This window comes from Chiloscyllium plagiosum, chromosome 21 (genome assembly GCF_004010195.1).
Source record: "Chiloscyllium plagiosum isolate BGI_BamShark_2017 chromosome 21, ASM401019v2, whole genome shotgun sequence".
NCBI classification, from domain to species: Eukaryota; Metazoa; Chordata; class Chondrichthyes; order Orectolobiformes; family Hemiscylliidae; genus Chiloscyllium; species Chiloscyllium plagiosum.
In genome coordinates, this window is record NC_057730.1 from 48,921,372 (window position 1) to 48,944,010 (window position 22,639).

At 39.8% G+C, this 22,639-nt stretch overlaps 1 protein-coding gene across 4 annotated transcripts in view; it reads left to right on the forward strand.

Annotated features, from left to right (window-relative positions):
• The window catches only part of LOC122560846 (activating transcription factor 7-interacting protein 2-like), an 84,740-nt gene that overhangs the window by 38,401 nt on the left and 23,700 nt on the right, over window positions 1-22,639 (forward strand). For all 4 annotated transcript variants that reach the window (XM_043712002.1, XM_043712003.1, XM_043712004.1 and 1 more), the window contains 4 exons: window positions 11,374-11,519; window positions 15,249-15,386; window positions 16,459-16,542; window positions 16,720-16,946. In XM_043712002.1, coding sequence (XP_043567937.1) covers window positions 11,374-11,519; window positions 15,249-15,386; window positions 16,459-16,542; window positions 16,720-16,946 — 595 coding nt within the window. The remainder of the gene's footprint in view (window positions 1-11,373; window positions 11,520-15,248; window positions 15,387-16,458; window positions 16,543-16,719; window positions 16,947-22,639) is intronic.

Sequence of the window (22,639 nt, forward strand, 5' to 3'; positions counted from 1 at the left end):
GGAGATTGGCAGGTAGGACAGGTCTTGAGGACAATACTGAGCTGGAAGGATAGAACTGGGGTAAGTTGGGGGGAGGGGAAATGAGGAAACTGGTGGATCCCATTTACCACCCTCTGAGAAAAAGAACAGGAAATGACGTCACCACAGGAAATGACATCACAAACTCCAGGAAACCCAAACACCTAAACTGAAAGCGGACCATACCACCAGTGCTCCAATCGGAGGTTCACTGATGATGTTACCTAGTATGGTGACGAAACGTCTGAAAATGAACCTTCAAACTCAGCGAGCAAACCTACATTCATTCCTGATGCCTGTTAGAGTTGCAGTCCTCTGGTCTTCACCTTGCATTATAATTATCAACGGTGAAGGTATTGTTAAAGCTTTTAAATTGTTCAAAGAGAACAATTTATGAGAGCTTCATACATGCGATTTACTCCCAATGCTCATATCCACCAGTGAAGTAAAAAGATTTTCCTCCCCATACCTACAATGATTCAACAAAACTAGTTCCTATGTTCACTGATTTTATTCAAGCATATGCAAGGGAAAGCGTGCACTAATTTATTACACATGGTTGCAGATGTGCTATTTTACATTCATTTTACCTATATCATTTCATCACTTATGCCATATAAGGTATTAGATACATTTTTGTAGTATCTCTTAAATCTCTTGGCACCAGCTATACATTGACTATCTTAACTAGTTCCAGCAGCTTGTCTTCGAACAGTTTCTGGAACTTGCTAAATTTGCCATTTTAATTCCCTATTTTGGCCCTTGGCAAAGCCCAAATTATTTAAAAATCCTTCTCCTTGTATATCAATTGCCAACAAAATATATTTCTGATCACTTCGCCCCACAATGTACTAACTTTTTCTGTGTCCACCCAGGAAGAGATAATGGCAAACATATTCTATAAGTTCAGGGCCAAATTGGCAGTTGCAAAAAATCTGTTGATACCTACGATTAGACTTCTTTTTCCGAGGGTCATTTTCAAGGTTTTGCCTTTCTGTTGGTACAGTTCCAAACTTAAAGCTCCTAGTGAGCCTTCTCAGCTTGACCCACTTTATGGCACTTGATCATTACGGATTCTCAATGCTGAAACATCATGTGTTACTTGAAGCATGACCATGGTAATAGTTAGTACTTGGGCTCCCCTATCCTAACCATTCCATCTGTTGTGGGTTTACAGTTGTTGGGAACAGTATGGTGTTCTGATATTGCAAGTACTAAGATAATAACATCAATAATGTTGATCTATTACATATTTACATGATTCTTGGCTGTGCTATCCATCCACATATTGGAGTAATAAACCTAGCTAGTAAGCCAGGTTTAATAAGTGTAAAATTCATTGCTCATGTTACTTCTCTGATGACTCATGGGAATCACTTTTTCCAATATCCAAATATTTAGCTTCTTGACCCACTCTACAGTTCCTCCTCAAGGTAGTTGGGCATACTATCATAGGTATTTCTGTGCTCCTCACTTTCCCAATCTAATCACTCTACTTTGGTGCTCCATGAAGCATCATATCTTGGGAATATCCCCTTCACAACTGAGTCTTTACTGCAGCTGCAAATGCACCTCCTTAATGATTGGTCATAGAGCATAGAACATAAAACATTACAGCGCAGTACAGGCCCTTCGGCCCTCGATGTTGCACCAACCAGTCATACCAATCTGAAACCCATCTAACCTACACTATTCCATGTACGTCCATATGTTTGTCCTGTGACGACTTAAAGTTGGCGAACCTACTACCGTTGCAGGCAAAGCATTCTATACCCTTACTACTCTACTGTCTGAGTAAAGAAACTACCTCTGACATCTGTCCTATATCTATCACCCCTCAATTTAAAGCTATGCTCCCTCGTGCTCGTCGTCACCATACTTGGAAAAAGGCTCTCCCTGTCCACCCTATCTAACCCTCTGACTAACTTATATGTCTCTATTAAGTCACGTCTCAACACTCTTCTCTCCAACAAAAACAGCCTCAAGTCCTTCCTCTGCACGCTTTCCAAAGCTTCCACATCCTTCTTATAATGCAGTGACCAGAACTATACACAATACTCCAATTCCAACCGCACCAGAGCTCTGTACTGCTGTAGCATAACCTCATAGTTCCGGAACTCGATCCCTCTATTAATAAAAGCTAAAACACTGTATGCCTTCATAACAACCCTGTCAACCTGGGTGGCAACTTTCACGGATCTGTGTACCCGGACACCGAGATCTCTCTGCTCACCTACACTACCAAGAATCTTACCATTAGCCTAGTACTTTGCATTCCGGTTTCTCCGACCAAAGTGAGTCACCTCACACTTGTCCGCATTAAACTCCATTTGCCACCTCTCTGCTCAGCTCTGCAGCTTATCTATGTCTCTCTGTAACCTACAACATCCTTCGTCACTATCCAAAACTCCACCGACCTTAGTGTCGTCTACGAATTTACTAACCCACCCTTCTACGCCCTCATCCAGGAAATTTATAAAAATGATGAACAGCAGAGTACCCAACACTAACCCTTGCGGTACACCACTCGTTACTGGACTCCAGGATGAACATTTCCCATCAACCACCCTCTGTCTTCTTTCAGCAAGCCAATTACTGATCCAAACTGCTATATCTCCCACAATACTATTCCTCCGCATTTTGTACAATAGCCTACTGTGGGGAACCTTATCGAACGCTTCACTGAAATCCATATACACCACATCAACCATTTACTCTCATCTACCTGTTTGGTCACCTTCTCAAAGAACTCAATACGGTTTGTGAGGCACGACCTACCCTTCACAAAACCGTGCTGACTATCCCTAATCAAATTATTCTTTTCTAGATGATTATAAATCCTATCTCTTATAACCTTTTCCAACACTTCACCAACAACTGAAGTAAGGCTCACTGGTCTATAATTACCAGGGTTGTCTCTACTCCCCTTCTTGAACAGGGGAACCCACATTTGCTATCCTCCAGTCTTCTGGCACTATTCCTGTAGACAATGACGATTTAAAGATCAATGTCAAAGGCTCGACAATCTCCTCCCTGGCTTCCCAGAGGATCCTAGGATAATTCCCATCCAGCCCAGAGGACTTATCTATTTTCACACTGTGCATGATTTCTAATACCTCTTGCTTGTGAACCTCAATCACACCTAGTCTAATAGCCTGTATCTCAGTATTCTCCTCGACAACATTGTCGTTTTCTAGAGTGAATACTGTCGAAAAATATTCATGTAGTGCTTCCCCTATCTCCTCTGACTCCACACACAACTTCCCACTACTATCCTTGATTGGCCCTACTCTTACTTTCGTCATTCTTTTATTCCTTAAATACCTATAGAAAGCCTTAGGGTTTACCCTGATCCTATCCGCCAACAACTTCTCATGTCTCTTCCTGGCTATTCTGAGCACTCTCTTTAGGTCTTTCCTGGCTACCTTGTAATCCTCAAGCGCCCTAACTGAGCCTTCACATCTCATCCTAACATAAGCCTTCTTCCTCTTGACCAGAGAATACACTTGCTTTGTAAACCATGGCTCCCGCGCTCTACAGCTTCCTCCCTGCCTGACAGGTACGTACTTATCTAGGACACTCAGGAACTTTTCCTTGAATAAGCTCCACATTTCTAATGTTCCCATCCCCTGCAGTTTCCTTCCCTATCCTATGCTTCCTAAATCTTGCCTAATTGCATCGTAATTGCCTTTCCCCCAGCTGAAACTCTTGCCCAGTGGTATACACCTATCCCTTTCTATCACTAAAGTAAACATAATAGAATTGTGATCTCTATCACCAAAGTGCTCACCTCCCTCCAAGTCTAACACCTGGCTGGGCTCGTTACACAGTACCAAATCTAATGTGGCTTCACCCCTTGTTGGCCTGTCTACATACTGTGTCAGGAAGCCCTCCTGCACACACTGGACAAAAACTGACACATCTATAGTACTCGTACTATAGTGTTCCCAGTCAATATTTGTTCCCAGTCATATCCTTCATGGCCTTATCTGTCTGGCTATCTCCCAACTTTTCTAATAAGTCTATTTAAATATTCACTTTCTTTTCTTCTGCTATTTTTAAAGCCTCAATTAGTACTGTAAGTTCTGCCACCGAGCTGACTTTTTCCCAGATGAACACCCTTGGCTATCATTGTTCCTCCATTCTCTACTCCTGCCCAACCAGTAAGATGTTTTCCTTTAACTATTCTCCAACATCTATTCACACAAGATCAGATCCCCCTACACTAAGGGTTTCTCCCTATCTCCCTTCAAGATACATAGAGTCATGGAGATGTACTGCACGGAAGCAGACCCTTCAGTCCAACTCGTCCATGCCGACCAGATATCCTAAATCACTCTAGTCATATTTGCCAGCACTTGGCCTATTTCCCTGTAAACCCTTCCTATCCATATGCCCATCCAGATGTTTTTATATAATACTATTGTACCAGCCTCCTCCACTTCCTCCATCAGCTCATTCATTACACACACCACCCTTTACGAGAAAAAATCGCCCCTTAGATCCCTTTTAAATCTTTCTCCTCTCCACCTAAACCCATGCCCTTTAATTTTGGACTCCCCCACCCCAGGAAAAAGACCTTGTCTATTTACCCTATCCATGCCCCTCATGGTTTTATAAACCTCTATAAGGTCACCACTCAGCCTCCAACGCTCCAGGGAAAACAGCCCCAGCCTATTCAGCCTCTCCCTAGGGCTCAAACCCTCCAACCCTGGCAACATCCTTGTAAATCTTTTCTGAACCCTTTCAAGGTTCACAGCATCCTTCCGATAGGAGGGAGTCCAGAATTGCACACAATATTCCAAAAGTGGCTTAACCAACATCCTGTATAGCCATAACGTGACTTTGCAACTCCTATACATAAAATATGCTGTTGTCTGTGATTATGGTATTTGCCAAAGAGAGGTACCTTATTGAACGTCTTTTGGAAATCCAGGTGTATTATACTTACTGGTTTTCCCTTTTTCTATCCAGCTTGTTAACACTTCAAAAAATTTTAATAAACTTGTTAGGCATGCTTTCCCCTTCATGAAGCCATGTTAACTCTGCTTGAGTATATTATGTATTTCAAAATACCCTACTATTACATCCTTTATAATGAACTCTAACATTTTCCTAATGGCAGATATTAAGCTAACTGTCCTATGATTACTTTATCTTTGTCGGTGTCTTTTTGATTTAAGTGGATTACATTGGTAGTTTTCTGCTCCTCCAGACTGTTCCAGAATCTAAATATTCTTGGAATATTGCTACCAGTGCATCCACTATCTCTAGCAACTTTAAAATTGTATATTTAAACCCATCAAATCTGGGATACATATCAGCCCTTGGCCCATTAGTTTCCATAGTTACTTTTTCCTCCAGTGATGGTGTGTTGATTCTTTACATTCCCACCTACCCACTTATCCTCCTGATTTATTGAGTATTTTTGGAATGCTATTAGTGTGCTCTACCATGAAGACTGATGCAAAATATTTATTTAACTCCACTATCATTTTCTGGCTCCCCATCAATATTTCTCCAGCTTTATTTCTAAGGGGCATATGTTTACTTTTAGGAGAGAGTGAGGTCTGTAGATGCTGGAGATCAGAGCTGAAAATGCGTTGCTGGAAAAGCGCAGCAGGTCAGGCAGCATCCAGGGAACAGGAGAATCGACGTTTCGGGCATAAGCCCTTCTTCAGGAAGATTCTGGATGCTGCCTGACCTGCTGCGCTTTTCCAGCAACACATTTTCAGCTCAGATATGTTTACTTTGGCCTTTCTTTTTTCTACGTTTAAAGAACTGTCACTGTCTGCCTTTTATTACTTGCTAATTTTCCCCCATAGTTTATTTTCATAAAGTCACACAGTATAGAAACAGGCCCTTCACCCCACCATGTCTATGTCAATTAACAAACACCAAACTATAATAATCCAATTTCCCTGCACTCAGTCCATAGTTCTTTTGCCATGATATTTTAAGTGTTTGGCCAGATGCTTCTTAATGTTATGAAAGTACTTGCCTCCACCTCTCTCTCAGGCAGCGTATTCCATGTTTCTACCACCAGCTGGGTGAAAAAATGTTTCCTCAGATCCCCTTTAAACCACATACTCCTCACCTTTTAATTTATGCCCTCTGGTCTTAGATGCATCTGCCATTGTCATGATCTATTCTGTCTATGACTCTCATAATTTATATACCCCAGTCAGATTACCCCTCAGCCTTTTCTGCTGTAGAGAAAACAAACTCAGCCTGTCCAGTCTTTCCTCATCACTGAGACGTTTCCATTCCAGCAATGTCCTGGTGAAACTCCTCTGCACCCTCTCCAATGCAACATCCTTCCAATAGTGTGGCAACTAGAACAGCCTATGGTATTCCACCTGTGACCTAACTAATGCTCTACAAAGTTGTAACAAGATTTTTTTGCTTCTATATTCTATGCCCCAGTTAATAAAGGCAAGCATCCCGTTTGTTGCCTTTACTACCCTGTCTGCTTGTGCTGACACCTTCAGGGATCTTTGAACTTATTCACCAAAGTCCCCTTGTTCCTCAGCCCTTCTTAGGGACCTACCATTCATTGTGCAAAACCTTCCCTTATTAGACCTCCCAAAATGTACCACCTTAAACTTATCAGGATTAAATTCCATCTGCTATCACCCTACGCAATTTACCAGCGGATCAATATCAGACTGTAGACTGAGACCTTCCTCCTTACTAACAACAACACCACCAATTTTTGTATCATCTGCAGACCTACTAATTATACCTAGTACATTCACATCCAAGTCATTTATATACGTTACAAACAGGAGCGGTCCCAGCAGTGACCAATGTAGTTTATTGCTGGTCATAGGCTTCCAATCACAAAAACAACCCTCTACCATCATCCTTTGCCTCATATTTGCAAGCCAGGTTTGGATACAGTTTACTAACTAGCCTTTGATCCCTTTGGCTCTTAACTTTTGGATAAGCCTTCCCTTTGGGACCTTTTCAAAGGCCTAACTGAAGTCCATGTAAACTACAACTGCACCACCCTCCTCAATATATTTAAAAACTAAATAAAATTTGTGAGACAGGATCTGCCTCTCTCGATTTCATGCTGACTATCCCTCATCAACTTCTGTCTTTTACAAGTATAATCCTGTCCCTCAGAATTTTTTCCAATAACCTCCCTACCACTGACATCAGACTAATTAGTTGGTAATCTTCTGGTCTATCCCTGCTGCCCTTAAAGAAGGAACCACATTAGCTTTCCTGCAGTCATCAGGCATTTCATCTGTGGCCAGCAAAATATTACATATCTCTGTCAGGGTCCAGCAATCTCGTCCCTTGCCACTGATAGCAGCTGGAATACATCTCATCAGGCCCTGATAATATGTCCTTTAATACATCTAATAACGCCCCCTTATTAATTTCAACCTGCACTAGAAGCTCACTATGGTAAAAACAATGACTGCAGATGCTGGAAACCAGAGTCTAGGTTAGAGTGGTGCTGGAAAAACACAGCAGTTCAGGCAGCATCCAAAGAGCAGTAAAATCGACATTTCGGGCAAAAGCCCTTCATCAGGAATATAGGAGCTCACTATCCCAACTGAAGTCTCCAGCTACAATGTATTTCTTCTTTGTGAATACAAATGAGAAATATTCATTTAAGACTTTACCCATGTCCTTGAGCTCCATGCACAGATTTCCCATTTGGTCTCTAACAGGCCCACTCTTTCCCTGATAATCGTTTTGCTCTTCATATACTTAAATGCCTTTGGGATTTTCCTTACTTCTTTCTGCCAAAGATATTTCATGGCCCCTGTTTGCCCTCCTAGATTTTTATATACTTCTAATGGACCTCCCATGTTTTTAATACACTGTACCTAGCAATTTTTTTTCTTGATTATCCCTTAACATCCAGGGTTCTCAGGACTTGTTGTTCTTGCCTTTCACTCTTATAGAAACACACTGCCCCTACAGTCTCTATATTACACTATCCCACTTTCCAAGTGTAGACTTAACTTCAAGTAGCTGCTCGCAGTCTATGTTTGTAAAATCCTTCTAATAATATTGAAACTGGACTCCACCCCACACATCCCCCCCCCACCATCCCAAATTTAGATACTTAACTGCTACACTATTGTTATCTCTTTCCATGATGACTTTGAAATTTAGAGATGTGGTCACTGTCCCCAAAATGCTCGCCCACTTATACTTCAACCACTTGACCAGCTTCATTCTCAGCGATATAAATGCATGCTTAGTACACCAGCAGTTTGAGTTTGGCAGCGTGATGGCTCAGTGGCTAATACTGCTGCCTCACAGTGCCAGAAACCTAAGTGCAATTCCAGCCTTACATGACTATTTGTATGGAGTTTGCATATTCTCCCCATGTCTGTGTGGTTTCCTCCGGGGGCTCTGGTACCATCCTACAGTCCAAAGATATGCAAGTTTGATTAGATTCTCTACAGTGTGGAAACAGGCCCTTCGGCCCAACAAGTCCACATCGCCCCTCCGAAGAGAAACCCACCCAAACCCATTCGCCAACCCTATGTTTACCCCTGACTAACACATCCAACACTATGGGCAATTTAGCATGGCCAATTCACCTAACCTGCACATTTTTGGATTGTGGGAGGAAACTGCAGCACCCAGAGGAAACCCACACAGACACAGGGAGAATGTGCAAACTCCACACAGACAGTTGCCTAAGGCAGGAATCGAACCTGGGTTCCTGGTGCTGTGAGGCAGCAGTGCTAACCACTGAGCCACCTTGTTGCCATTAGGTGGATTGGCCACACAAAATTTGCCTACGATGTCCAGGGATATACAGACGAGGTGAGTTAGCCATGAGAAATGTGGGGTTATAGGGATAGGGCAGGGCAGATCTGGGTGGGATGCTGGTTGGAGGGGCAGTGTGACTCTATGGGCCGAATGGCCTGCTTCCACATAATTGGGATTCTATAATTCTGTTCTACGAAATTGATTATTTAAGATAGAAGTAGCTGTTTGAAAGTACAGAACTGAGTATTGCTGGGAAAAAACTCTGTCTTGTTTAATCTTTTAGTCTTGCACTAATTAGGGCAATTCACAAGAAATATCCTGGTAAAGGGAAAACAACATTTATGCTTTATAAGAGGATAATGTTGAATGGTCAGCAAGTGGTTTTTCTGTCTGAATACACTGGGCCCTGTGTATTAACACATTTAACTCTGATTAGGTGCAAATGTGCCATGCTACAAACCTTACTGACAATCCAAAATTGGTTGCGAGTTTGATTATTTACATACTCAGGATTGTTGACCAAATGTAATTGAGTCAGAGAGTCATAGAAACGTACTGCATCGAAACAGACCCTTCGGTCCAAATCGTCCTGTTGTCCAATTGTGGAATCTTATCTCATGTTGGACACTGTTTTATGATTTGCAAATGTGGGTTTGTGAGACAGTCAGCCTCATGTATGTTGTGAACCACCAAAAGGGTATGTTGTCTGATTATGATCCACTGCAGTTCGACATGAAATCTACATGTCCAACATCACACTGGCACTGAAATCTATTTATCGCATTACTTATTTGTTTGATCAGCAGAATGTTTTGGCCTGATATTAGCATCTTGTCAATGGCAAACACTACTCATGTTGCTACTGCTTAGTAGCAGAAAACAGCTAGTTTCATATGTTGATGAAATGTTTGAGAGATATTAGCCTGGAGTCATTGAGTCATAGAGGTGTACAGTGCAGAAACCGACCCTTCAGTCCAACTCATCCATGCCGACCTGATATCCTAAATTAATCTAGTCCATTTGCCAGCATTTGGCCCATATCCCTCTAAACCCTTCCTTTTCATATACCCATCCAGATGCCTTTTAAATGTAATTATATCAACCTCCACCACCACCTCTGGCAACTCATTCTATACACGCAGCACTCTCTGCATGAAAGGATTTCTCCTTTAGTCCCTTTTAAATCTTTCCTCTCTCACCTTAAACATATGCCCTCTAGTTTTGGACTCCCTTACCCTGGGGAAAAGACCCAGATTATTCACCCTATTCATGCTCCACACGACCTTAGAAACCTCTATAAGGTCACCCCTCAGCATCAGACGCTCCAGGGAAAGTAGACCCAGCCTATTCAGCCTCTTCCTTTAGCTATGACCCTCCAACCCTGGCAACATCCTTGTAAATCTTCTCTGAATCCTTTCAAGTTTCACAATGTCTTTCATATAGGAGAGAGACCAGAATTGAATTCAGCATTACAAAAGTGGCCTAACCAATGTCCTGTACAGCCACAACATGACCTCCCAACACCTATAGTCAATGCATTGACCAATAAAGAACAAGCATATCAAACACTTTCTTCACCACCCTGTCTACCTGCAACTCCACTTTCAATGAAATGTGAACCTGCACCCCAAGGTCTCTTTGTTCGGCAATGCTCCCGAGGCCCTTACCATTAAGTGTATAAGTCCCACTCTGATTTGATCTACTAAAATGCAGCATATCACATTTATCTAAATTAATTTTCATCTGCCACTCCTCAGCACATTTGTTCATCTGATTAAGGTCCTGTTGAACTCTGTGGTAACCTCCTTTGCTGTACACTACATCACCAATTTTGGTGTCATCTGCAAACTTACTAACCATACCTCTTATATTCACATCCATTTCATACATATAAGTTACAAAAACAGTGGCAGTATGAAAAGCAACCCTCCACCACTACCCACTGTCTTCTATCTCCAATTTTATATCCAAATGGCTAGCTGTCCCTGTACTCCATATGATTCAACTTTGCTAACCAATCTACCATGCAGAACCGTGTCGAATGCCTTGCAGAAGTCCATATAGAAAACATTCACTGCTGTTTTCCTCAGTCTAAAGTAATAGATACTGGGCAGTTTTCAGGATGACTTTTCAGTCCTCTCCTTAATCCCGTTCAGGAGTTTGTGAAATATACCAAGAAATTATCTGGTTAACCATTATCCCACAGGATGGCTTTAATGCGCTCAATTTCAGCATCAAGTTCGCAAGGTGAACAAACTGGCTCAATTACTATTTACAAGGTTGTCAACACGTCAGTTTACACATTCTCCATAGTTATGTCCCTTCCAGTCAGTCCTTTTGGCAACCAGTCTGCTCTCTTAGTGTTTTTGTTTTTGTTTTCTCATTAAATTGGTAATTCTTTTGAATTGTCTAAGTATATTATGACTTTTCAAATAAATCTTTGAAACTGTGTTTAAGGTATCATAATAATTTAGCAACCTAGATGCTTTACATCAATGAACAACTAAATTTTCAACAATCATTAATTGATTGACATTAGTTCCTCTTCTAATGAGGAAAACATTACATTTCAATAGACTATATATGTGTATAATGTTCTAATTTAAGGTTTAAGAAAAAGGACCCATTCAAGCAGTGAAGAAAGAAGTAGCAACAAGCAATTTAAGACTTCAGAAGGTGACAAAAGTGACCATCTTAAATTACATTCCAAAAGCCAAAGTGCAGAAACTACCAAGAAGAAGTGTTTTCATGAGGTGACTCTTGTTTTTATTTGCTTTAGGAATGGGGTAATAAGAGTTGGTTAGCATTTAAGGAAATACTGAGAAATAAAAATGATTAGATGGATAATGGATTTTTTTCAAAGTATGCTTTAAAGAATACTTTCAGCTAATGATTTGATTCATTATATTTATAGGGGTTTGTTATATTTTAGCAAGCAATGTCTTCATCATCTTCACTTCAACTAAAGGAATATCAAAATGCTTTGCATTAAGAATTTTTAAAGTTTGATTACAGTGGTTGGGGAAAAAAAGGTGTATTTTAATTTAAAATGGTGTTGTGACTCTGGAAAATGTTACTTCTAATTCATTCAACATTTAAAAAAATTAAATCTTGGGTCATAGATTCTATCAATAGTACTATCTTGGGAATGATTTTGCAAGTTTGCAAAGGTTCATTGATCATGATATCCCAAAAAGCACAATGAAACTGTTCACAAGGAACGTTGTAAAATTGTTCTAATTCTATTAACTCCTTTTACTGTAACATCATACTGCTGTGATCATGTTTCCCATTCTGTGGTAATAAACCAGATACCATCAGGGAGACAGTACAAGATATTCACTGCAAACTCCTGAATCCTACCATCAGGCTGAGTTGGTCAGCAGGCTGGGGTGTATAGGGATCCCAACAGTCACTTGTGATTCTTGCATGGGAGGTCATTTAGTAGCTATAGGGTGAATTCACTTTCCTTGGCTCTTTGACTGGCCCTCCAGCTTCGAGGTCTTCAAGCTTGAAAAGAGCAGCAACTTAAAATAGACAGTCAGGAAGCGAGAGGGCACAATATACTCTTTCTTGCACCTACCTTTGGACTTCAAAGTAAAACCCCTACTTGTAAAGGCAGAGCTCCTTTAAAGACTGACCTGCAGCTACTGCGGCATCCAGGCAGACGAGAAGAGTTCTTGAAACTGCATAATGAAACTTGGATGAAAGCCCAGTCTCTTCTAAAAGGATTATTTCTAAGAGATTTTATTTGCAGAGAAGTTTTGACTGGCTTAATTGTTTTCAGAGATTTTGTCAATGTGTCTGTTTATTTGCACAAAATTAAAGGTACCACAACTTTAAAGCTACTGTTATTAATATCTTAATAGTCTGTTTATTTTTAGAATTGTAGGAACCCAGATGTTGGTCAAAAAGTTAGTTTCTAAGCCGTTTTGCATGTCATTGTTACTGTCAGATTTATTGGTTGTTGTATGCAGTGTATTTATAGTGAGAATGGGCATGGGACAGCTGACATGGAGTATATGGGGGTACCATTGCGTATGGGGCATTTTCTTAGCAGAGGGACTAAGATGAACTATTGAGGTAGGTAGGTGGGCAGTAAAGAATGCAAGGAGGGCCAATATGTAACCAAACAACTAATATGATGTCTTAGAGAACCTAGGCAGAACTTTTAACTACACTGTCTGGACTCTAATGTCTTCAGTTATCTGTTGGGATAACAGTCTGCCCCACCTCCTTGGAGTGAACTAACACAGTGAAGGGAGAAGTATAGATTTTATTACATTGTGCCTTGTAAGCTGGCAATTTGAAACATCAAGCACAAGATGTTTCACTGATTGTTACATTTAATCCTGCTTAGGAACAAGGGCAAGACTTGTTTATGATTAGATTAGATTTCCTACAGTGTAGAAACAGGCCCTTCGGCCCAGTAAGTTCATACCGACTCTCCGAGGAGCAACCCATCCAGACCCATTTCCCTCTCTCTAATGTACCTAACACTTTGGGCATCTTTGTTCTGTGGGAGAAAACCAGAGCACCCGGAGGGAACCCACGCAAACATGGGGAGAATGAGCAAACTCCACACAGGCAGTCACCCGAGGCTGGAATCGAACCTGGTACCCTGGTGCTGTGAGACAGCAGTGCTAACCACTGAGCCACCATTTGTTGCAAGTATTTCAATGAGTCCCTCAAATCAGTTTAAGTGTCAGTAAGCAATTGTCAGCTCCAGTCAGTTTGTCAGTGAGAGTCCAGGAACGTAGTTCCATATGGCTGAAGTGCTTTGGTTAGCTGGCTCCCAACATTTGGGTCAAAGGATGACCCATGGGCTTGTGGGGTTGGAGCAGTTAGCAAGCTAGAATGGTACTCGTGATTGGATGCCGGAACGTAACCTTTTGAAGTCAGTGGGATATAAGCTTGCGAGAAAAGATTGTGTGGTTGGGAGATGATCTGTTGTTAGCAGCATGGCTGAGGAACTGGGACCGCACCTGATGCTGCAGTATAGCCTGAGAAAACTAAGAAGGCTGGGTCTGGGAGCTGAGGAAAATTCATGTGCAGCAGAAACTGTGAAGCTGAACTGGTGTGTTGATAACTAGATAATTATTAACAGTCTCTAGAAGTCTAGGATTCCTCTGTTTTTAACTTGAGTAGTGTGAAGGGAAATGAGTCCTGGTGCAGCATGAGGGGAACAAGACTTAGACTAGCACAAGGAGAGGCGAGCTACAGTCCAGCACGAGGGAAACAAGACCAGGAACAGTGGGAGGGTACAAAGCCTGGAGCAGCGCGAGGAGAAGCGAGCCACTGTGCAGCACGAGGGGATGCAAGTCCCATTGCAGCGGAACATACCATGTGCCAGTGGGGAGCGGATCAGAGGCTGGAACAAAATGGGCTAGGGCCTGGCGAAGGCAGTCCGACCACAGGCGGAGCTGCTGCTATTTGAATTTTTTTTCCAGACTGTAATGTCAATCCTTAAATTATTATAACTATCTTATTTCTAACTTTTTTTTATTATATACTGTAAACAATGCAACTACATTTTCTTTTATTTCTCTTTTGTATCCAAGATTTGTACCCAGGTACTTGTATACAAGGTAGAGTCGTTAGAGGCAGCCATTGTAAAGACTTTTCACTGTATTCCTGTACTGGAGTACACATGATAATAAAGGATATTCTATTCTCTTCTGTTAAAATAACTCTTAAATCAGTTCAGAGTCTAGATCTTTCAGAGGCCAATGAAGATTTTTCATGAAGGCTAGCAAATCTTTTAATGAGATTTGCTGACTCATTGTCCCTAAACTTTGGGTGGGTTACTGGGAAACTGTTAATTTTATCTGCTATTTGATGTGCTCCTGTGAGTGTCCAACCACAGTTTGTTCATAAATCCAAATTTGTCTTTTTGTTAATTCTAGATATTAGAGTATGTCATGTATTGTGTGTTTGTTTGTTTTACTTTTCCAACCGTTTGTATAATAAAATTTGTTTGAACAAATTTTGGAATGCTCTTCTTTATTTTCTTAGTAAGTACCTTGTTTGCTTTAAAAACAAAATGTATTGATCCCTAAATAGATTGCAACAAAGATTTGGCAGTTTCATCTGCGATGATATCAAAGTAAAAGAAAGTTTCTACTGAGACATGCCTGCTAGCTGCTAAAAATATGGCCATTGTGTCTGAAATACTGACCAAATTGACCACTGCCAAAGTTAGATACTTTTGTCTTCATAAATACCTCTTGTTACTTCCCTAATCAGATGCTACAGACAATTTTGCAAGGATGGAAGAAAAATTAATAATCCACATTATGCAATACCTTAAGTGAATTTCCCTGCCAGTTTATTTGAAAGTGGGAATAGAACTGCTAAAACAGTGACGCAGACCATGCCTACAGTGGATTATTAACAGTGCTTAATATAGGAATATATATGTTTAAACTTTGAACTTTACTTTTACGTGCAAATCACAGATTCATTCCAGTTTATCTTGTTAGATCCAGAAATGGATTCACCAAAAGATTGCCACTGAACTTAGAAGTGATCATTTGAACAACAAACTTGAAGACTTAACAAAAAGAATTGAAAATATTGAGTGTAGACAAAATCATGAAGAACTGGCTAAAACTATTCAAGTAAGTTTTAAACAACTACTTTGTATTTATTTAGAATCTTCCATCAGAATAGAACAAGATATCTCTCAAGATTATTCTCTAATAAAATTTGACACTGAGCCCTGTAAGCAAATGTTGAATCAAATGACAAAGTTTGGCCAAGAGGGGTTTTTAAAGAGTATATTAAAGGAGGGAAGCAAGGAAGAGGGGAAGATATTTATGGAGGGAATTTCAGAGCTTGCAGATTGTCAGCGGAGTGTACAGTTCTCAATTAAGCAACGAATGCAGCAATCAAAATTGGTAGTGTTCAAGAGGCATGAATTGGAAGAATTCATCTTGGCAAGTTGAAGGACTGGGATCAACGGCTGAATAGCTGAGATGGGAACAGAGTTGGCTGTGTTGTGAAAGTAGTAATAGTCAAATTAAAGATGGCATGAATCTGAGGTTGGAAGCAAATCGCAAGATCACATACGCTGCAAAGTTTGAAAACAATCTGCTTCAGCTTGAGACAGTTAACAGGAAACGCAATTATTAATCGGTTATTCTAGGGAACTTAGTCCATTCAAGGCACCAATGCTGGCTCTTAATGTACTGCGTTAAAGTCAGAAAGGATTGGCCTGAGGAAGGACATACAATAAATCATGTCAATAATCTATTTTAAAAATCATGTCTTTTATTTTGTGAAAGTGGGCGGTTGTTTGCCTTCCAATCCAACCCAGGGAAAACTTTCAGAGCTCAGTTGTGCAGTGGCCAAATACTATTTGCTTGCTAGTTGTAGTTATAGTTTGTTCAGTGGTACATAAGGAATATGACAAACTTCAATCCAAAGTATAGGTGAAAGAGACCATTTTCTGCACCTGGAAATTTTAGATACAAAATTCAGTCTTTGATCACTGAAGAAACTTCATTTTGATTTTGTTAGATTTGTACCTATATCACTTTTTTTCAAGAAACATTTCTATCTTGTCTTCTGGGATTTTGACTTATTGTTGTGTATGTAATTTTTGTGCCATTGTCCTGTGCTTTAAAACCAGTATTAAGAAATATAAATTACAGAGATAAAAACAACTTTAACAATCCATTTTTCACACAGATTCGAATAAAACGATTGGAAAGAAAGGTAAAAGCTGCCTTGAAAACTGTAAATACTCAATCACTTAGAAAAACAGCAGAGGAGGTAAAAAAAATGTTTCTTCATTCAATGCTCTGAAATAGCAAACCAAATTTTGCATTAGTTTTTATTTTTAATCCACATTTTGTACAAAATTATTTATGAGAAAACAGCATAATAAATTTACTTCAAATTAAGAGTATTAAGGATTTATTTCTGTTTTGTGCTTCATTACTTATCCAGAGCAATTCAGCATCATTTTCTCTAAAACAATCTGATATACATCCTGTGCCACAATATGCTACCACTGGAGAAAATTCAACCAATGCACTGGAGCCTGAGTCAATTGCAGAATATATGGATTCATCTGCTACACCTGCCACTGTACCAGACCAATCCTCTCAGCCATTGCCTTACAAGGAACTTCCAGATTCTTCCAACTGTGAACTGAGCTTACAGTTACCTGGAAGGTATTGTTGAACTAAAGTGTGAAAATTAGTTTATAGTAGAGTTGCAATTTTTAATGTATTCAGAACGTTTTTTGCGAAGGCATATGGTTTACTAATCACATAACTGTATGGGAATAATCATTGTTGTAATATCTTGTTCTAAAATTTAAGTTTGGGATGCTTTATACGAACTCTGTCTTCTGATTTAGCAATATGCCAATGCTTTTGTTCCATAAATTCCTGCCGTTGATGCTAAGACTTTGTTGCCAACAACCAAACTTATCATTCAAGAAAATATTTTGTGGAGTGTCTTTTTCAACCATTTACCTTAGTTACTTATGAACGGCAAACATATTCAATTTCAGTTGGAATGACTTTCATAGTTGAGAATCCAAAGATGTTACTGATTATTTGTTGATGTGAACATAGAACTGTCAGAAAGATGTAGATACCTACACCAATCATGTTTTCCCAATGCTCAAGGCTTTTTTTCTAGGACACTTAATTTCCAGGGCTTTGTGTTTCATTTAGGTGATGTCCCTAAGTTAGTTATTCCTCTCCTCTCCCTGGCAGTAAATACTACAGAAAAAAAAATCAAGAAAAATGAATGATGTTGAAGTGATTAGTTGAGACAAGTAAAGGTCATGCATACAGTGCACATGCTGAAATTTGAAGAAAAAGTAGGATAGCATATGATTCATGGAAGGACAAATTTGTGGAATATGAAATGAGAGAGGAAGAATTGCTGAATTTGCAGGTTCCAGAATGTGAGAGAAGACAATAATAGTGTGTCATGCCATGAAATAAGATATGTTGCAAAGTGTTTTTATGAATATTTGTCAAAGGATATGGTGGAGGGAATTCAGAGTATTAGCAACAGGGTAGGATGAAAGCAGTGTTATTGAGAGAGAGAAAGGTATACTCATTCTTATTGCATCTTGAAGTTAATGAAACTCAGAGTCTGCCCATGCCTGCTGAATAGTTGCCTTAGGCATTTTGCTGTGGGTGATGGGCAATAATACTTCCTTCCTTGTCACTACCTCCATCAGACCTTCAAGAAGTTGTACTAAAACTGCAGGGCATTACTGAAAGTGATTGCTGTTGCTGATGCAGCAATAGCTGTAACCATATCATTCCAGTGAAATCTTTCAGAAGGTAATGGTACCCTGCTTTAAGATTCTGGTTTAGATGGTCTGGGTGGCCTGTTGAAAAAAATACATGATGAAATTGCATGGTGAAATTTTATGGAATGCTAATTTCCTAGTGCCATTGATTAGGCAGTTTAGTATTCATGAAATGTTGTGCAGGATTTAAAATTGCACAAGCTTCACACTGATGTGGTTCTGCCTCTTTTCTTATCCACTTGACTCACATTGATAATTTTTCAAACATTATATGTAAAATAAATGTTCACTGAAAATGAATAAAAAATTACAATACCGCTTTGTGGTGATGTTGTATGATGCCATCTCAAAAAAAACGCAAATTTCTTTGAAGATATTCTTCTATTATTGTAACTTCAGCAGGAATTTGGCAGTGTTATCAAGGTGTAGAGGGTAGAGAAAATATTCATTTTAAACTTGTTTTCAATATATTGTGAGACATCATGGTTTTACAGTGGGCATTTAGTGAAGTGACCGAATTATAAAGATCTTTTCACATGTTAATGAATCTTCCCCATCTGATCATACATACTACCAATATATTGCCTAATTTGCTCTGGTATTGGTGTAGTTTTTATGCTGAATATTCTAATTTTTCTATTTAATTCCCTATCTCGCAGTTTCACCTCAATTTTCAGTCTTACCATTCTCTTTAAAAATCCTTGTTCTCTCTTACCCATCTGAGTACTGCACAATTTTTTCAAGAGATATGTCTTCACTGTGCTTGTCCCCTGTGCACTAACTGATTTTCATACTCCAATGATTTCAATCTTCTTCATGCTGTACTTTCCTTTGACCTCATGTCCCTCCCTATTTCAAAATGCTCCATCCACACCCAACAAACCCTCTCTCAATAAATTCCCCTGAGCTGATTGTATTAACTTAACTCCAGATCTGCATTCTGAGCCTCAAGTAACAAACTCATGTGAGTTAAGTGTTCTTCACTCTGAAATAAACTTGTGACTCTCCTTACACTTGTGGCGTTACTTTGACCTCTGGAAATGGGACTTTGTTCAGCTATTGCACTGGTCACCATACATGATGGAACGATACCTAGAACTTTTTTCTGTACTGTTCCATCTTTTAAACTAGTATATTTATGAGAGGTGCATTTGGGGTATTTAAATGCTTGAGGAGATTAGAAGTTGCTTTCTGTCTTGCGGTCTAATTTTGAGGAGTGCAAGAAGCAGACTTGAATAAATTCATAATCTTATGCGGAATGCGAAGAGGTGCAGATTTGTTGGGCCATAATTGACATGGAAATGCAACAAGAGCAGTTAACAGTCAATTTTAAAATATGTAAAGAGAAAAAGAGAGGGAAAAGTGGACATTGGGCTAGTGGAAAATAATGCTGAAGAAATAGTAATAGGAAACAAAGAAATGGCCAAGGAACTGAATAAGTACTTTGCGTCAGTCTTCACAGTGGAAGACACAAGTAACATCCCAAAGATTCAAGAGCATTGGGGGGGCAAAGATTAGTTTAGTAGCCATCTCCAAGAAGAAGGTGCTAGAAAAACTGAAAGGTCTGAAAGTGGATAAATCGCCTGCACCAGATGGACTACAAACCTAGAGTTCTGAAGGAGATAGCTGAAGGGAGAATGGAGGCTTTAGTAGTGATCGTCCAGGGATCATAGGAGACAGGTAAGGTCCCAGAGGACTGGATAATTGCTAATATAACCCCCACCGCACCCCAGTTTAAGAAAGGAGTTAGGCAAAAGATGGAAAGTTATAGGCTGATTAGCCTGACCTCAGTCATTGGCAAGATTTTGAAGTACATTGTGAAAATGAGATTTCTGAATACTTGGAAGTGCGAGGTAAAATAGGGCAAAGTCAGCATGGTTTCATTGAGGGGAGGTCATGCCTGAAAAATCTGTTAGAATTCTTTGAGGAGGAAATGAGCAGGTTAGACCAAAGAGAGCCAATAGATGTTATCTTTGTTGCCTTCCAAAAGGGCTTTGATAAAGTGCTGCACGGGAGGTTGCTAGGTAAGATAATGGCCCATGGTGTTAGAGGCAAGGACTAGCATGGTTAGAAGATTGGCTGTTTGGCAGAAGGCAGAGAGTGAGGATAAAAAGGTCTGTCTCAGGATGAAAGCTGGTGACTAGTGGTGTCCCCCCCCCCCCCCCTCCCCCACACACACACACACACACACACACACACACACACACACACACACAAGGGTGAGTGTTAGGACCACAACTTTTCATTTTATGCATTAATGATTTGGAAAAAGAAGCTGAGGGAATCTGGCTAAGATTGTGGATGATACGAAGATAGGTGGAGGGGCAAGTAGTATTGAGGAGGCGGGAGGCTGCAGAAAGACTTAGACAGGTTAGGAGAGTGAGCAAAGACGTGGCAGATGAAATACAACATGGGCAAGTGTGAGGTCAAGCACTTTAGTAGGAAGAATCGAGGCATGGACTATTTTCTAAATGGGGAGAAAATTCAGAAGTCTGAAGTGCAAAGGGACTTGGAACTCCTTGTCCAGGTTAACTTAAGGTAAACTTGCAGGTTGAGTCAGTAGTTAGGAATGCAAATGCATTGTTGTCATTCATCTCGAAGAGTAGAATATGAAAGCAGGGATGTACTTGAGGCCTTATAAGGCTCTAATCAGACCACATTTAGAGTATTGTGAGCTATTTTGGGCCCCATACCTCAGGATGAATGTATTGGCCCTGGAGTGGGTCTCGAGGAAGTCCATGAGAATGATCCCAGAAATGAAAGGCTTAACATATGAAGAACATTTGAGGACTCTAGGACTATTTTCAGTGGAGTTCAGAAGGATGAGGAATGAAACTCACAGAATGCTGAACGGCCTGGACAGAGTGGAAGTTGGGAAAATGTTTCCATCGGCAACGAACTAAGAGCCCAAGGGCATACCTTTAGATTAAAGGGAAGACACTTTGGAACAGAGTTAAGGAGAAACTTCTTTAGCCAGCGAGTGTTGAACCTGTGGATTTCATTGTCACAGAAGGCTGTGGATGCCAGGTAATTAAGTATGTTTAAAACAGGGATAAGTTTTTGATGGCCGAGGGGATCAAAGATTACAGGGAGAAAGCAGGAAAATGAGGTTGTAAAAAAACCTGTCAGTCAAAATCAAATGGCAGAGTAGACTCGATAAGCCGAATGGCCTAATTTCTGTTCCTGTGTTTTATAGTCTTAATTCTCAGATTAAGCAGGTAGATTCTGATCACTGAAAGCATTGCCATGATGTAGTAGAATTTGACTGTCACCATGACCCTCATTTTTTAAGTAGGTGAAATGTACATAAAAATTCCTTTTGCCGAAAAGAATCCATAATCTTGAGTAATTCGAAATATAGCTTCTTGCACGCATAAGTTCATCATGCTGATGATGATCTACTGATTCTTGGTGTAATTCCTAGCACAGTCTGGATTCTTTAGATGATTTCCAATAATAGAATCCAATCCAATGATGGATATACTCTTGAAGCTTGCAAGTATGGACTGGTTGAGCATGAGCAGCCTGCTGCCAGCAGCAAATGGTCAACAGGATGTGTTGTTGAGATTTGGGATCATAACACTTGAAATGCTTACTATATTAAAGACACTGTCAGTTGGTGGGAATTTGGACTGTGTTGAATTTTAATTTGGTTCATTTGCTAAGTGCACCAGTAATAAAATCTGTTTTGATGGAGATCATAGCTTTTGATTCAGAAATGATGTAAAGGATGAAAAAGTTTTTCAATTGTATAGAAATAAATATGGCCAATTTTACATTACTTAGCAATGAAATTTTAAAACTTGTAAGCCCTTTTTAAAAATGTAATTCTACCCAGTGTTAATATCAATGGCAACAGAAAAAAGCTTAGTTATTCTTATTGCTTTTCATGGGACGAGGCTGGCAGAGACTGCAATCATCGACATAAATCACTACTCTTCAAAAAGAAGTAAGTGGTAATTTTCAAAAATCTTTCAAAATAAGGGATTATGTATGCAAGTATAATTTACTATATTATCGGAATATAATTGGAATTCAATCAATAAATAGTGGTTTTATATATTTATTTGCAGTTCAAAAACTACATTTCTGCTGGGGTGACAGAAGCCTCCTACCAAATCATTTTGAACGAAGTACATCAGCCACGGTTGATTTGGATGTTGTCCTTTGCGACATTTGTGTTCCAATCAGAAAACCAAATGAATGTCTGAACAACAAATTTTGGAACTGCAAACTGACTCACTGATGTCTAAGCTCTGCAGTGATCTGTTTAGCTAGAAAACCAACTTGGACAAAAGCAAATTATATAAGGAGATGCAATGTTGTCATGTCTGTTTCATAATATGATACAGATTACCCAGCTCGAACACTTAGACAATGGTTCAAGACTTCATGGCAGTTGATTCATTTATGGGATTGGAAATATTCAGGCAGTATCTGTCCTGATGTATCACTACATTTTACAGATGATTTTACAGTTTTTATCTTGCTGTTCCAGGTCCAGCAACTGGCGTTTCCTTCAGTGGTGTATATTGTCGTGGTTTTGAACATTTTCAGTTTGTAACTTTTGGTGAATTTTTTGTCACCAAT